The 15,451-nt window shown below is 47.9% G+C and overlaps 2 protein-coding genes across 2 annotated transcripts in view; one reads left to right on the top strand and one right to left on the bottom strand.

Annotated features, from left to right (window-relative positions):
• Positions 1-1,679: 1,679 nt before the first annotated feature.
• Positions 1,680-15,451, top strand: part of VEPH1 (ventricular zone expressed PH domain containing 1) — a gene marked incomplete at its 3' end in the record, with an annotated part of 53,100 nt that continues 39,328 nt past the window's right edge. The window contains exons 1-4 of the mRNA XM_079315290.1: positions 1,680-1,841; positions 3,034-3,314; positions 4,550-4,765; positions 6,952-7,126. Coding sequence (XP_079171416.1) covers positions 3,177-3,314; positions 4,550-4,765; positions 6,952-7,126 — 529 coding nt within the window. The 5' untranslated portion in view covers positions 1,680-1,841; positions 3,034-3,176. The remainder of the gene's footprint in view (positions 1,842-3,033; positions 3,315-4,549; positions 4,766-6,951; positions 7,127-15,451) is intronic.
• Positions 9,674-15,443, bottom strand: PTX3 (pentraxin 3). Its single transcript, XM_079315153.1, has 3 exons — positions 15,304-15,443; positions 14,351-14,869; positions 9,674-11,483 (listed from the first exon to the last, which is right to left on the bottom strand). The coding sequence occupies exons 1-3, from the start codon at positions 15,356-15,358 to the stop codon at positions 10,870-10,872; spliced, it is 1,188 nt and encodes a 395-aa protein (XP_079171279.1). The 5' UTR covers positions 15,359-15,443; the 3' UTR covers positions 9,674-10,869.

The raw sequence follows: 15,451 nt of genomic DNA, 5'->3' as shown, positions 1-15,451 counted from the left end.
TTCCCTTCCTCTTTGGTTTAAAAGAGACTTTTTTCCTGTCCTTCTAATGTCATTCTGCAGAAGCTGAGCTCCTGATAAACTGTGAGGCTCAGCTTTCAGCTCAAGTTCAAATGGCTTTTGGATGCCTGTAGGTCCAACTGCCCTTTTACACGGAATTTTTATTGTTAATCTTCTATTATTGGGGGAATTATTTTGCAAACAGACCAATTCAGTAGCTTCAAGCCCTGAAACCTGTCAGGCTGGCTTTTATTCTGATTGCTTCTGATAAGGAGCTTTGGTAAGAATGCTGTGCCTGCAGCAAGTGGAGAGATTCACCTTGGAGGGGAGCAGCTTCAAGGTCCCAGGGACAGGGTGGCTCTTTCAGCTTGGCATGAAAAGGGAAAGGAGGTGTTGAAAATCAGATCAAACCTGGGAATTGCTGGGGGACTGCACCACAACCAGTGCAAGTGGTTTGTGTTATAAGCTGAGGGGTTTTTCCTGCATAATGGCTTGAAGTTTGTTCCAAGCACTGGAGCTCCTGCTTTGTTCCCAACGTTCTGGCCTTGGAAAGGTGCAAATTCCTGCTGTGAATCCCCTCTGATCCAGCACTGGACAAACTTTGGCCAAACCCTTTTCCTTTTCCATTCCTTCTGTGTGTGGCACACAAATACAGCAAGTGAGAAAACTCTGATGGGTGGTGTGGAGTCAGGCTGATGCAGATTCAAGGTGATGTTACACCTCAGGAAAAACACTCTGAAGCAATTTTATTGCCCAGCTTGACCCTTTAAAATAAGAAAATTTAAAAATGACATTTTATAGGACGCATGATTTGTTTTCCCTCTTGCCCAGTGCCTGCTGCCTATTAATAACAAATCTTGTAGTGAGCAAGGAAATGCTTCAGGAATAATTATCTTTAATGCTGATGCAAGGAAAGTATTTCCAGCACTGTTACACAATGTAAGCATTAAGAGGATTTGCCATAATTCCATTTCCAAGAGCTCACAATAAAGAAACATTTTTTCTGCATTATCCTGACTATTGTCTATAAAACTCACATAAAATTCTCTGTTCAGGTAGAGCTCAGATTCTCTCTGAAAAACTCCTGTGCAGGAGCACAGCCAGGGGAGGATCATTTGCACAAGGCCAGTGATATTCCCAGGGCTCAGGAATATCCTGAGCTGGAAAGGGCTGGGGAGGAGGATGGAGCCCAGCTCCTGCAGAAGGGGCTGCTGTGTTTCAGAGCAGCTCATCAGAGGGAGGGCTCCACAGACCTTCCTTCCTGGAGCCCTTCTCTGCACCATGTGGGCACATTTTGTTGTGCTGCTCCTGGGGCTCCTGTTAAAAGCCAGAGCAAACCTCAGAGCCTCTTTTGTGCTCATGTGGAGGCTGCAGAACGGCAGCATTTATTCCTTTGGCCAGGAAATCTCCTCTCCAGCAAGGCTGTTCACTTGTTCTCTTTCTTCCAAACAGTGTGAGCTTACTGAGGGCTGTTTCCCCTCCTTCCCAGGCAAGGATAACTTTTCCACTAACACAGAGAGTTCTGTTTCCTCTATTAAAAACAACTGCCCTCAAGTGGAGCAGGCTTTGTGTTTTGCCCTGGAAACAGAGCAGCTCATTCAGAGATAAGGCTTCGCTGCCTTTGGGTTCCTTCAGTCACCTGATGGAGCCGTGGGTAACTTTTAGGCTGCTTTATTCTGCATTCCTGGGATGCCTTGGCTGTTAATTCACCGCAATTAACAGCTCCGGGATCCCTGCCTGCCGCCCTGCCCTGGATGCTGCCGGGGGAGAGCAGCAGAAGGGCTCTGGTGACCCCAGAACACCTGGCCCCATCCCTGAGGATGGCCCGGGGGGAGTCCGAGCAGGTAAAAAAAAAAATCTGTTTGTGTCTGCAGCTTTCTGAACTTTTATTATTTTGGATTTGGGGATGGTTGAGTGTGAGTAGGGGGAGAATATCTGAGCTCTCCCCCCTTCCCTGTGGCTCAGGTGGGTGGTTTGTGCCTCGGGATTTGCAGTCTCAGCTCCTTTCTGCTTCTGCCTGATGAGACTGGGAGTGCTGTGGAATGGTATTGACAGAGCTGGGGAAATTAAAACAGCCCTGCCTTGTGCCATTAGCAAGTGCACTGGGCTGCCTATTAAAATAGATTTTTATTTCAAGCAGGGAGTTGCTTCCAGAAGGTTCTCAGTGTTTTGCCCCTTCTGTGGATGCCCCAACCCTGGCAGTGCCCAAGGCTAGGTTGGGCAACCTGGGCTAGTGGGAGGTGGCCCTGCCCATGGCAGGGAGGCTGGGACTGGATGGGCTTTAAAGTCCCTCCCATCTATTTAACATTCTGTGATTCTATGATTTTATTTGACTTTTTTTTTTTGTCTGAAAAAAGAGAATAAAATAGAGATTAAGGGTACTCCACATCTCAAATAATAATTATAAGGGATATATCTTATGGTTTTGTCAACTCAAGAGGAGAATCCAGAGGAGTTGACACCCAAAATGATCCATGTGGGACCTAAGCAGAATTTTAGGACTCAAGTGCAGGACACTTCCCAAAGTGTGAGCCTGGCCCTGCCTGGCTCAGCCTCTGCTCCATTCCTCAGCCAAACTTTGTTTTACAGGAGTTTAAAAGACCCTAGGGATCATTTTGGCAACAAAAGTGACAATTTTTTTTGAAACAAAGCTCGTTGTCATCTTAATCTTGCTGATGATGTTTTTCTGGAGTCAAAACACAACAACCCAGAAATAAAGGAAGAGGCTTCACCCTCCTCCTCCTCCAGCTCTGCTCCTGACCATGGAAAGGGGTTTGGAGCCCTCAGCAGCTGGCCCAGGCACCAGCCTGCTCAGGTAACATGCACAGAAAGGAAGAAAACCTTGGGTTCAGTTATTACTGAAAATTATTTTTTAATCTAATTTTAAGCTACTTAGTGTTTAAAGGTAAAAACTCACATAATTCATGAATGTGCTTAAGGATGTCCCTGGCTCAAGGGGTCCTGTCTGGTGCTTTCAAACATTTAAAAACCAACGCACTTGCTGATTTTTCCTCTTTTCTTTTTGTTTTCTTTTAGACTGGGTCCAAGGAAGCCTTGAAATACAGCCCAGATTTATCCTTCATATGGAACTGATTGCTCCTGGCCAGGATTGTCCCCGTTTTGTCCCCAGCTGAGCTCTCTGTGCCCATGGTGCCTGCAGGGGGGGGCTGAGCAGGGCCATGCATCATCTCTTTGGGCTGGTTTTGGCACAGAAGGACCTGTCCCGGGCAGGGGATCTCTTCTCCCTGGAGGATGCTGAGATCGAAGGAAGCCTCTCTGAAGCTCTTGAACAGATCAGAATCATTAGTTCAGCTGCAGTGAGTGAAACAATGTCCTTAAATTTTTTTAAAAATTAGATTATATTGTATAAATAAGGGGGGGGGATATAAACAATTTAGATTTCTGAAGAGACTTGAAGAACAAAGCATAATATTTTAAAATATGCTTAAAAATGACAAATTTAAAGTTAAAAAATTACAAAGTCCATTTGTCACCAGCTGTTTTCCCTCAAAGATGTTTCCAGTTCATCTTTAGAATAATTTTTATTAAATAGTTATTTAAAACATATTAAAGATTATATGAGATTGCAGGGGTCCATCCCTTCCCAGTAATGAGAATTAAGACCTGTAGAATGACAAATTCCAGAGTTCTATCACACTGAACATTTGTTGTAAAGATGGATGCAGGAAAATGGACACAGGACTGCTAGAAAAACTGAATTTTTGGGGGTCCTGGCTGTAATGGTTTTGAAAGCAAAACCAGTGAGACACACCAAGTCAGAAATATAATTTAATAGGAAAGAAAGAGAAAAATAAAATCCATGCAGTAGTACAAAAGAAAAACCACTGACAGAATCAGAATAGAACCCAACACCCCTCTGGTCAGGGTGGTGGCAGCAGTGCAGATGAAGGGTCTTGTTGAAGCAGTGATCCTGTAGAAAGGTCTGGTAGCTCTTGTCCTCTGGAATCCAGTAGAAAGAAGCTGCTTTGGTGTTCCAAATCTCAGTTTTTATCGGGTAGGAAAGGCTTGGCTCCTGCCCTGGCTGGAGCATCTCCCAGTGGGATGATGAAATTTTATCAGTCATGCACTGAGACTCAGTGGCCATGAACAGGAGATATCTCCTGGAGAGAGGATGGGCTGTGGGAAGATAAAGATGATTGCCCCAGCTGGTTTTAACAATGGCCCATTAACAGGAGATATCTCCCACAGGGATAAGATTCAGTGCCACACCCAGTTTTAAACAATGGCCCATTAACAGGAGATATCTCCCACAGGGATAAGATTCACTGCCACACCCAGTTTTTAACAATGGCCCATTAACAGGAGATATCTCCTGGAGGGAAGAGGGGTCATGGGAAAGATAAAAGATGACTGCCCCACCTGGTTTTACGAGATGCCCATTAACAGGAGATATCTCCACAGAGATAAGAATCACTGCCCCCCCTGGTTTAACAGATAATGATAGAATACAAACTTTTGGGCACATCTTTACATTGTAACCTACTTCACTGGTAAACCAGCTCATGGGCAGATGTGTTTTGCTGTGCCCCAGGACTACCAGACCAATGACAACGACCAGGCTGTGGTGGAGATCTGCATCACCCGCATCACCACGGCCATCAGGGAGACTGCATCCATCGAGAAGCACGGCAAAGCCCTGGTGGCTCTCTGGGAGTCCTGTCTGGAGCACAACCTGAAGCCCTCTGGCAAAGATGAGGATGCTCCACACGCCAAAATTGCATCTGACATCATGAGCTGCATCCTGCAGGTATTGCTGGGCTGAAAGCAGGAGTGCAGCGCTCTGGCTGCCAATCCGGTTTTGGTTTTTAAAATGCTTTTGTAACTCTCTTTTTGGGTGCTTCTGAGTGGTTAAGTTTAAAACTAAGAGCTTGGGGAGTTGCACTGTTGTGATTTCTCCTCTCTTGAAATCATTGAGGTAACTCATAGAATCATGGAATGGTTTGGGTTGGAAAGACCTTAAATTTCATCCAGTGCCACTCCTGCCATGGCAGGGACACCTTTCACTGTCCCAGCTGCTCCAAGCCCTGTCCAGCTTGGCCTTGGACACTGCCAGCTGAGTTACAATAGTACATTTGCTGCTCCCTAAAACACAGCTTTTATTGGCAAGTTCCTTTGCATTAAAAAAAAAAAAAAAAAAAAAAAGAATAAAAGAAGGCTTTCCAGCAGATGTGGGGACAGTTGGAACAATAATGAATATCTGCCAGCTGGGCTGGATCTTCAGGCAGGTCTCTGTTGATAGCAGCAGCAGGGAGGTCCCCAAGGTTTGCAAACATCATTGTATCACTTTATTGAAATCTGCTCTTCATTGTCACCTCCACATTTTCTAAGTGTGCCTTCCTGCCCTGATATTTATCATGGAACAAACGAAACCTTTCTCCTTCCCTCTCAACTCAAACCTTTTTTTAACTAAGGATTTCATCTTTATTGTAAGGGGTGGGGGAAAAAAAAATAATTGTTCTTTGGAATTTTCTTAGATCTTTTAAATCCTAGTCAGAGAGCCAAGCCTTATCTTCCCATTCTTTGTGTGGAGTAGCAGAGCAATAACTTGGAGCAGCATTTGGCTCCTGCTCTGTGGTGTCTCAGCCAAACATAACGAGGCATTATGTTGATTTAAACGTGCTGCTGCAGAAAGCTCCATTTATTTGCAGGGCTTTTCTCATTAAAAATGCAGCTTTTGGTCATATGGCAGCTGCCAGAATTCTCTGTCTCGACACCAAGGGGTGGCTGCAGCCCCTTCTTCCTCAGGGGTCTCTGGAAGGGAATGTCCACTGCTTGGCAAGTCTCTGTTCCAAGGAAAAATCCTCAGAGCCACTCAAACTCTGTGGAATAACAGATTTGGGGTTTCTCAGGCTGAATTTATTCTATTCAGAGCTGCTCCAGAATGCAAGTCCAGAAAGTCTGCTCTGCCTTCCTTCCTTCTGTTGCTGTCTGAAACATCTGGGTTCCAGGGGTTGCCTGAGATTTCAGCTGCTAATTAGACATAATCACATTGCAGGATTATTTTCAGAAACAGGGATGTGCTCCAGTTTCATAGAGCTGCTCAGAACTGAGTGGAGAGGAGAGCACAGCACTGGTTAAGGAGGCTCCAGAGGGAATGTGGGTCCTCAGTGTCCTGCTGCTGTGGGAATTCAGCAGGCAATGGATGTGTGTGGTTTGTACACACAATTTTCTGTCTAAATAGTAGCAGAAAACCTTTTCTGACCTTGATTCAAAACTCCAGTGTACACTCAGGGACCCTGGGATTCCAGAAACTTGGAGCTGTTTTAGGAAGTGGAGTTTGCACTCCTGAAAAATCTCAGTGTTCAGAGGAATTGGTTGGAGGTTCCCAGAGAAGGGGAACTGGAATTCCAGTGGGAATTCCACTCCAATGGGCTGGAGATTCCCAGAGCAGCTGTGGATCCCTGGCAGTGCCCAAGGCCAGGCTGGGCAGGGCTTGGAGCTCCCTGGAATAGTGGAAGATGTCCCTGCCCTGACCTTTCCAACCCAGACCATTCTGGGATTCTGTGAGTTTAAATAAAAGAATGAAATCTTAGTGATTACAGGACAATTAATGATCAATATAGGGCTATTACAATGTGAGCAAGGTTCCAGGGAGTGGCTGCTCCAAGGTTTTGGGGTGTTGAATGCACCCTCTGTCACCCAGGGAGCACCAAACACAAAATGTCTTGTTAGAAATGTTAACATGTGCTTAGTGCCCTTCATATTTTATTTATATTGATTTCTATTTACAAATATTGTTAGTGTCCTTCTGCTTCCTCTAGCAGAAGACAAAAATAGGGCTGTTCTTACATTTCCTGCTGCAGTAGTTTTCAATTTCTGTATTGACAAGTTTTTTGCAATTTTTCCCCCCTTACTGCTTTGACTTTGGTTTCCCTACTCTGCCCAGCACAAGACTTTAATATTAATTAATAATTTTTTTTTTTTTTTTTTCAGAATTACAACCAGCCTCCAGTGATGGCCTTGGCTGTGCCAGTGGCAGTGAAATTCCTGCAGAGGGGCAATAAGGAGCTGTGCAGGAACATGTCCAGTTACCTGTCCCTGGCTGCCATTGCCAAGGCTGAGCTGCTGGCTGAGCACACAGAAACCATCCTCAGGAGTGTCCTCCAAGGTAGGCCCAGCCCAGAGCCTGGGTTTGGTCCCAAACTAAACCTGAATGTGTGACCAGATCACTTAGGCTGTGCAGAATCATTATCTTATAGAATCAATCAATCATTAGGGGTGGGAAAGACTCCAGGATCAACCCAACCATTAAACAAATCATATAAAGCAGACCTATGGAAATAGCTATAAATGTGATCAGATGTATTAATCACACTCCAATAACAGAGTTTCTCAGGGAATATGTGAATTTACTGCACCTCTGGAGGTTTTGGTATGGATTGGCTGAGCCACAGGGCAGGAAATACATCTGTACTCATTAATATTCCCTGCTAATGGACTCCAAATTATCAGACCTGATATGAGGCACCAGCCATGGAGCTCTTATCCTTCCTCTTAGTGTCACTGGCAAGGCTCCAAGAGAGAAATGGGGATGAAATTAATCCCATTCTGTGGTGGAATAGTCAGATGGAAGATATAAAAGCTTTGTAGTGGTTCTTCAATTGTGCCTGTGTTATTAGCTTTATATAGAACAATGTTGCTAATCTCATTACATTTTTATTTTTGTGGTTTAAAAAGCCAAAAATATTCATTTCTCTATAAAAGGAACTCCAATTGGATTGGAGTAATAAAGTTCACAGTGTTTGTTGCAATACAGTGCTACTGCAGTGGTAAAATCAGTGCTCTCCTTTGAGTGGGGGTAACAGCAGTGAGTAGCAATAAGTAATTATTAAAATAATATTATTATGAACATGTTAAGCCCTCCAATTAAATTTGTGCATCCTGCATTTATAAATCTTTAAATTTATTCTGTTAAGACTTATTAACGTGCTAACATTATTCATTGCCAGTTGTAACTGGGGTAGTAACAGAAAGAAATAGTGAATATATTCATGTTTTTTGGGGGAAAATGCTGCACACACACCCACAGGGGAAGGTTTCAGCACTGTGAGCTGTGTATTTTTGTTCTTCCACCAGCAGATGTTGCTGTGGATATCAGGTTTGGGAATTCCAGCCTGGAAGGGGCCACTTGGAGCAGGCAGAAGGATTTGTTTTACATAGTGACTTAATTCCAGTGCTCATAATTGGTGTCCAGGCAGGAGAAGGTGGGTTTGCAGCAGGCTGAGAGTTGCCCTGAGAGCTTTGCTGAAGGGGGCAGAGCTGCTGAGGATGGATTTCCAGGGCAGCTTTGGAGACAAAGCCGTGTTGTGGGGCTGCACAGACAGGGCTCAGCCTCGTGGCACCAGCCTCAGCAAACTTTGGCCCCTTGCCTGCAAATGTTGGAGAGGAACTGGAGTTTTTCATTACTTGGGGCAACTCTCTGGCTGCACAGCCAGCTTCTTATCTCATTAGGTAAAAAAGAGCTCTTTGGAAGGAGCCTGTGGGCTCTGAGCACCCTGAACATCAGCACCAGGCTCACCCACGGATTTATTCCCATTCCTGGGGGACTGCAAAGCTCTGCCCTGAAATCAGAGAGTCCCGGGGCTGCTGCACCTCCCAGAGCAGCTCAGGCATCCTGTGCTGCTGGGCTGTGCCTCAGCCTCCCTCTTCATCTCTGTGGCAGAGGCTTTTTCACAATTGGGGCCCAAATTTCCCCCAAATGCCATTTATTTGCCCCCCAAAATGCTATTTCTTTCCCTCCCAAATGCTATTTCTTTCCCTCCCAAATGCTATTTCATCCCCCCCCCCAAATGCTATTTATTCTCCCCCCACAAATGCTATTTATCCCCCCCCCCCCAAAATTCTATTTATTTCCCCACCCCCAAATGCTATTTATTTCCCCTCCAGTGATATTTCTTTCCCCCAAAATGCTATTCTTTCCCCCCACAAATGCTATTTATCCTGAGTCAGGATGGCTTTGCATTTGCTCCTGTGCCAAAGCTGAGCTGACAGCAGAAGGCTCCTTCCAAGACAAAGCATTTCAGGTATGAGCTGCAGTGAGAGGAGCAGCCAGGAAGGATTTCTGGAGATCTTTTTGAGGATTTTCCTTTTCCTGCTGTATTTCATGTACATTTGTTTTCATTTAATGGAGGGCACTGAGCAGAGGGAGGGTTTGAGAGTGGTTTTTCCCTTGCACAATGTTGGGACCCTGAGTGTTTTTGTAACTCTGAGGATCTGGGTTTTGGCTGCCTGAGATGAACAGAGGTAATATTTCATTGTGCTGTAGCTGAGGTTATTTGCAGATATTACTTAGTGAGGGATTTTTGTCAAGTTTACTGCCAAGCATTTATAACGTAGATACATTTTTATTGCAGAGTAACAGGAGAAATTCCAGAGCAATTCTTTGTCCCTTAAATAAGCACTGCTGCCAAAACTTTGGAGCAGGTCATGTAACTTTAGGTATGAAGCACAACCCCTTTGAACAGCACAGGAAAGTGGAATTTACCTTTTTTTTTTTTACTCCTTTTATATCTGGGCAGCAAGGATCTGTCATGGTCAGGAGGAAGTGTAGCAGCAATGTCAAGAAATTTGTCCAAGTGTGTTCTTGGGACATGTGCAGAGAATGAGAGACAGGGAATAGAGAAGAAGGATGGGCTGCTCCCAGGGGAAGCAGGAATTGCTTTGAATAAGACATTCCTCATGATGACTTGTTCAGAGGCTTCAGCAGGTAGCAAGTGGTTCTTGTTGTAAGTGGTTGCACACTCAGTGAGCAGGGCATTCATCACTCTCTGTGCTCTGCTCTCCACATGAAAACCATCAGCAGTTCCTGGGCTCTCTGCAGCTGCTGGTGCTCTGTGTCCAGCCCTGGGCTTACAGGGGATTTGGGGTGAGTTTGTGTGAGAGAGAAGAAAATCACTGGCACTGAGCAGTGATTCTATCTTGTACAAACCCCCTGAGGGCAGCAAACAAATCCAAATGTACCTCAAAACCTGCCTCAGGATTGTGCACGGGGTCTCTGCTCCTCTGAGATGTTGCTCTTTGTTTTCTCTACCAGCAGCTAAAACTGCATGGTTCAAAATGAGAATAAAGTCCCACTTGTGACTTGGTGCAGGATTTTGGTTTATGAGAAGAGTTGAGAGTTTTAGTCTAGTAAAGTATCTTTATTTACAAAACAACTTTACAAAAATAATTTCAATAAAATTATCACAAAGTCAATGTACAATATAATACAGCTGCATTTCCTCCCAATGTAACATCAGATTATAATGGGGAATATTATTTTTATATCAATCTGTGGCATAAATAATGCTTTAAACAAGGAACTAGCTTTCTTAGAGCCTACACATTACTAACAATGACTAATAGACAGCACACTTCTGGACTTGGGTGGTTCCTCTGTAAAATTCACATTAACACTGAAGAACCCAAGGATTGGAGGAGCCTGGAATGGTTTGGGTTGGGATGGACCTTAAAGCCCATCCAGGCAGGGACACCTCCCACTGCCCCAGCAGCTCCAGCCCCGTGTCCAGCCTGGCCTGGGCACTGCCAGGGATCCAGGGCAGCCACAGCTGCTCTGATCTGCAGAGCCAGGTCAGCTTTTCCTCAGCAGGGATGTCAGGAGCTCCACTGGCTCCTGAATGTCCAGGGTGACCCTCTCTTTATACAGAAAGCCCTGGGCTGCAGAGAGCTGCCTGGCCCCAGGAAGAGCTTTCCCAGTGCCATGCCTTGCTCTGTGGGGTGTTTTTGGGGTTTGGCCAGGACAGCAGGCAGAGATCCATCCCACCTGCAGTGCTGATGTTCCCTGGGAATTGCAGAGGCAGGGAGGGGCTGTGCAGTACCATCAGTTCAGCTCTGGGAGCTCCATGCCCAGCTTTAGGACACGAACTGGGCTCCTCCGTAGGGCAGCACCTCCGTCACCCCCCAGCCCACCACGTTGCCCCGGCTGCCACAGGTGTCCCCCACGCTCTGAGCCGCCACCTCGGCGGGGCTGAGCACTCTGTCCCACAGGTTAAAGCCAGTCAGCTTCCCCGAGAAAGCCAGGGCTTCATCGAACCCCCCTCCCACGCAGCAGCCGTTCTTCTCCTGGCCCAGCTGCAGGATGCCCCCGGCCGGGATGGAGTGAGCCCCAGCCACGTCCCGGGCACTGGCTGCCAGCTGCCCCTGCGCCCACAGCGATGCCGAGCCGTTCTCCGAGCTCCAGGTGCCACACAGGTGGAGCCATTTCCCAGGAATAACCACGTTTTTGGCAGCTAGTTTGTGCTGGGCAGCGCCCACAGCCAGCACGGCCGAGTCCCGGCTCAGGTACAGCTGCACCTCGTAGGGGTTGAACTTGGTCCCGTAGGAGAAGACGATGGTTTTGTCCAAGGCTTCGGTCACCTTGAGCCAGATGCAGGCAGTGAAGGAGCTCAGGGCCATTGCAGAGGTGGGGTGGACACTCCCAAAGATCTTCCTCGAGCGCATGGGGAACAGAATGGCAGTTTCACAGCCTGCAAAGGTTTGGGAGATTGTCAGGTCAAGGAGAACTGGGTTATTTGAATGTGCACAGTTGGGACTTTTGGCATTACACGGGTTCATTAAGGTTGGAAAAGATCTCTCTGGTCACCCAGCTGTGGCTGCCCCATCCCTGCCAGGCCAGGCTGGACAAGGTTTGGAGCAGCCTGGGATAGGGAAAGGTGGGGTTGGAACAAGATGATCTTTAAGATCCCTTCATCCCAAACCATTCCCTGATTCTGGCAAGTCAAACTGCCAGCCCAGCACCACCAGGCCATCAAATGCCACATCCCCCCCTATTTCAGCACTCCCAGGCTGCCTGTCCCAATTCCTGAGCCAGGGCTCACTTCCAGCCTTCCCCAAAGGCACTGGCAGCTCAGCTCATCCACTGGGATGCAGGAACCTTCCCCAGGATGGTTGGAAGGAGCTGCCAGAGCTGCTGGAGGAACTGCTGGGCACTATGGCAAGGGATAATCCAGCTGCAGGAATCTCTTGGCTCTTCCCTGCCTGCACAGGGGGGCACTGTACAGTCCTGTGGCATCCAAAGGGTTAATGCAGCTTCCTTTGGGAAGCTGGGCTTCCCTGCTCTGAATGGAGCACCATCCCTTGAGACTGGATAATGCTGCCAGGTAACTGGGGAACCCTCCCTCGGTGCCACTGACGTGTTCTCTCCTCTGCTCTCAGTGTGGAGAGTGAAAATAATTCCCTTGTGCTGGGAGAAGGGGTCAGGGATCCCCTCAAACAGGTTTGGACACTGAGGTGCTCCCAGGAGAGGGGGAGGCTGTGCCATGGATAATGGGGCAGGAACATGCTGAGATGGGTTTGCTTATTTAATTTCCATGAGCCCCTTTCCTGGCCCTGCCTTCAGGGGTTTTTTGTCAGGAGTGTTCACGGGCACTGGTTAAACAGGGGAAATTATGAGACAACTGATACTTTTAAACCAGCTCTTGTCTCATGTCCAATTAATCAAAGTGTTGATAATAGAAATTAGATTAGTTAAAACCACTAAACAGAAATTTATGCAGCTTGGGAAAGCAATAGGTGATCAGTAAAGCCAAGACATTTCTGGTGGTTTCTGTGCTGTTCCCTGGTTGTACCTAAGTTAATATCCAAGGTGACAGCAGGGAACAAGCAGCCCCTTCTCCAATTAAGCTGCTTCATTTCCTGTTTAAAGAAGCTGGAGGATCTGAAATGTCTAAAACGTGTGTGGAAATTTCTGCTCCGGGGAATGAAGGAGCCTTTGTGCCCTCCAGGACTGAGCTGCTGTGGTATTTCATGGGCTGCTTCCCTCCAGCTTTGAGCAGATTTTACATCTCCCATTGACCCTTTTGAAGAGGGGCAGGGTCAGTGAGCAACTGCTGGGGATTCTCCTTAAAATGCTACTTAGGAGCACTATTGTGAAAAAGCTTTTAATTAGCAGGCTTTCAGGCTTTATTATCAAAGCCTAAACAAAATTAAAACCAGCCTCGGTGAAGAACAAAAAAGTGTGATTAGAAAATCCCTCAAGAGGATGGCTGGCAGTAAGTCAAGATGTGAGAAATTAAAGTCAGTTGCTAAAAATTCCCTTGGAAAAAAAAAATCCAGAGAGATACTCTGGAAGTACTTAAAATGTAGCCTTTAAATTTACAAGTATGGTTGTTTTGTGTAAAATCACGTGGGAACCAGTGGAAATAAACCGAATTTCCACTGCTGATCCTCACTGCAGATGGAGTTTGCTCTCACCTGGTGCAGAGTAGCTGAGGCACAGGGAGATAAGGAATGAGAACATGTTCTCTGCAAGGTTTGCTTGGGGAAAACAGGAATATGCTCAAAGATCTCCTCTCAGCACACAAAGATTTGAGGTGTTGTGATAAAGCAGTGAAAACAATTTACTTCTGAAGCTGAGTTCTGAAGCATGAAGGGATGGGCTCAGGTTAGGCTGTAAAAGCTTTGATGTTGTGTTGTTGCCTTTGCTGTGGCAATTATTGCTCCTTTCTGCTCCCTGCTGTGGGAGCTCATCTGGGGATGCTGCACCCTCTTCTTCCTAAGCCTGGGGGAGATTTTGGGGGGGTTTAGATTGCAATAACTCCTATTTGTGGAAAACAGAGCCATTAATCAGCAATCAGAAGCCAGGCAGGGACAGCTCGCTGGTGGGCAGGGTGATTTCACTGTGTTTATCCTGCACATGGTAATTCTGCACCCACACTTCAAACAAATGAGGGGCTGCTCTGCCACACCCCAGCTGCTGCTTTTTGGGTGTCTGGTTACACAAAAGAACTGAGTTTGGATTTGAGGTATGAGCCCTACAGCCACCTCATTGACTTCCAAATGTTTTGGAAGGGGAAAAATCCCCCAAACAGCAGCAGCAGGGGTTACTGAGTTCTCTGTGCCAGTGGGAATATCCAGGGCAGAATCTCCCCCTGGCATGAGGGGATGTGCCCTCCCTGCCCTGAAGTGTGCCTGGCTGGAGCAGCATGCCCAGCTCTTGGACAGCAGAGCTGGTGAATGTCCATGGAGGAAGAGGAAGGAGTGGGAACATGCAGGAGAACAGGAGAGCTCTGTGACTGTGTAAATGCATGGGAGTCACTATCAGGGAAGGCAAAAGGTGAGAGAACACAGGCTGGATGTCTAAAATACATCTGCTGCTCTCTGGCAATGGCTTTGATCTGGGAGAGCCTGGAGCAGGTGGGATCCTGGCTGGCTCTGCCCTGCACGAGGAGCTTTGATGAAACCTTTCTTTGATCCCACGTTTGAAAAGCTCAGCGCCTCCTTTCCCACAAGTTTTGGGGTTCCCCCCTTCAGGCACAGCCTGTTCAAAGCTGCTCCTGGGGCTGGAGGTGCCCAGGAGGGTTTGTGGCCCCCGGAGCTCCCTCGCTGGCCTTACCTGCAGGCAGCAGGTGCTGAGCTGCCCATTGCTGTGACACCCTCAGCTCAGCCCGGGTCTGCTGCAGCTCCCTCCACAGCGAGTCCAGGATGGGGCTGTCCCCTCTGCTGGCCCCCAGCTCACCCTGCAGGGCTGTTTGCTGTGCCTGCTGCTCGGCCCTGCCTCGCCAGGCGCTCTCCAGCCAGCCCAGCCTCACCGACACGTTGTGGCTCAGCTGCAGGACGTGCTCCAGAACCTTCCCTTGCTCCCACTGCTGCAGCCTCCTGGCCTCCTCAGCCTGCTCCCTGCTCCTCTGCAGCACCTGCTCCACCTGGGCCACCACCTGCGAGGTGACAGTGGCCAAGGTGCCCGCCAGGGTGGTGGTGAGCTGGCTCAGCTCTGCCTTCAGGGTCTGCAGCTGCAGCCTGGGGAGCTCATCCAGAGCCTGCAGCATCATGTTCTCCTTCATCTGCGAGTTCTCCAGCATGATGAACAGCTTGTCCCACTTGCTGTGCTCCCGCTGGCAGTCGCACGCAGCAGCTGGAAGGGAACGTACAGATGTTGCTATTCCTTTGTACCGGGTTTGAAACGGGAGCGTTTGGCAAAATCTGGCTCTGTGCAAGGCTCGTGTGCTCCAGCCTGTCCCAGAATCGTGGATTCACAGACTGGTTTGGGTTGGAAGGGACCCTGCAGCTAACCAAGTTCCAACCCCCTGCCCAGTGCCTTTCCCTCTGTATCAGGACAGAACAATGCAGGGGTGTGATTACAGAGATCCTCAGCCCTGGGACAGCGACAGCCTGCTGCAGGAAAACCGAGAAATAAAGAGCCTAAAGCACAGTCCGAGGCATCCCATCCGAGGGCTTTGCCATTATAGCCCAAAAGAAATCTACAGCTACGAGCACGAGCGTACAAGAGCTCGGCAGCACCCGCGGCAGTTCTGCCCTTTAAACCGGATTCGGGTTACATTGACTCACCTTCCTCAGCCGCAGGGGCCGGACCTTCGATTTCATTATCCAGGTTGACGTACATGAGCTCGTAGTCATGGTCCTGATGCAGGGCGGAGGCGGCAGCGCTGGGCGCCGCGAGCAGGGCGAGCAGGGCGAGCAGGGCCAGCATCTCCCG

This window comes from Erithacus rubecula (genome assembly GCF_903797595.1).
Source record: "Erithacus rubecula genome assembly, chromosome: 11".
Lineage (NCBI taxonomy): Eukaryota > Metazoa > Chordata > Aves > Passeriformes > Muscicapidae > Erithacus > Erithacus rubecula.
This window is presented reverse-complemented; position numbering and strand designations above follow the sequence as displayed.

Coding starts and splice junctions, on each gene's coding strand:
- PTX3 (XM_079315153.1), bottom strand. CDS start 15,358: ATGTACGTCAACCTGGATAATGAAATCGAAGGTCCGGCCCCTGCGGCT. Junction 14,870..15,303: donor GGCCCCTGCGGCTGAGGAAG/GTGAGTCAATGT, acceptor GTTCCCTTCCAG/CTGCTGCGTGCGACTGCCAG. Junction 11,484..14,350: donor TCAGCACCTGCTGCCTGCAG/GTAAGGCCAGCG, acceptor AAACCTTTGCAG/GCTGTGAAACTGCCATTCTG.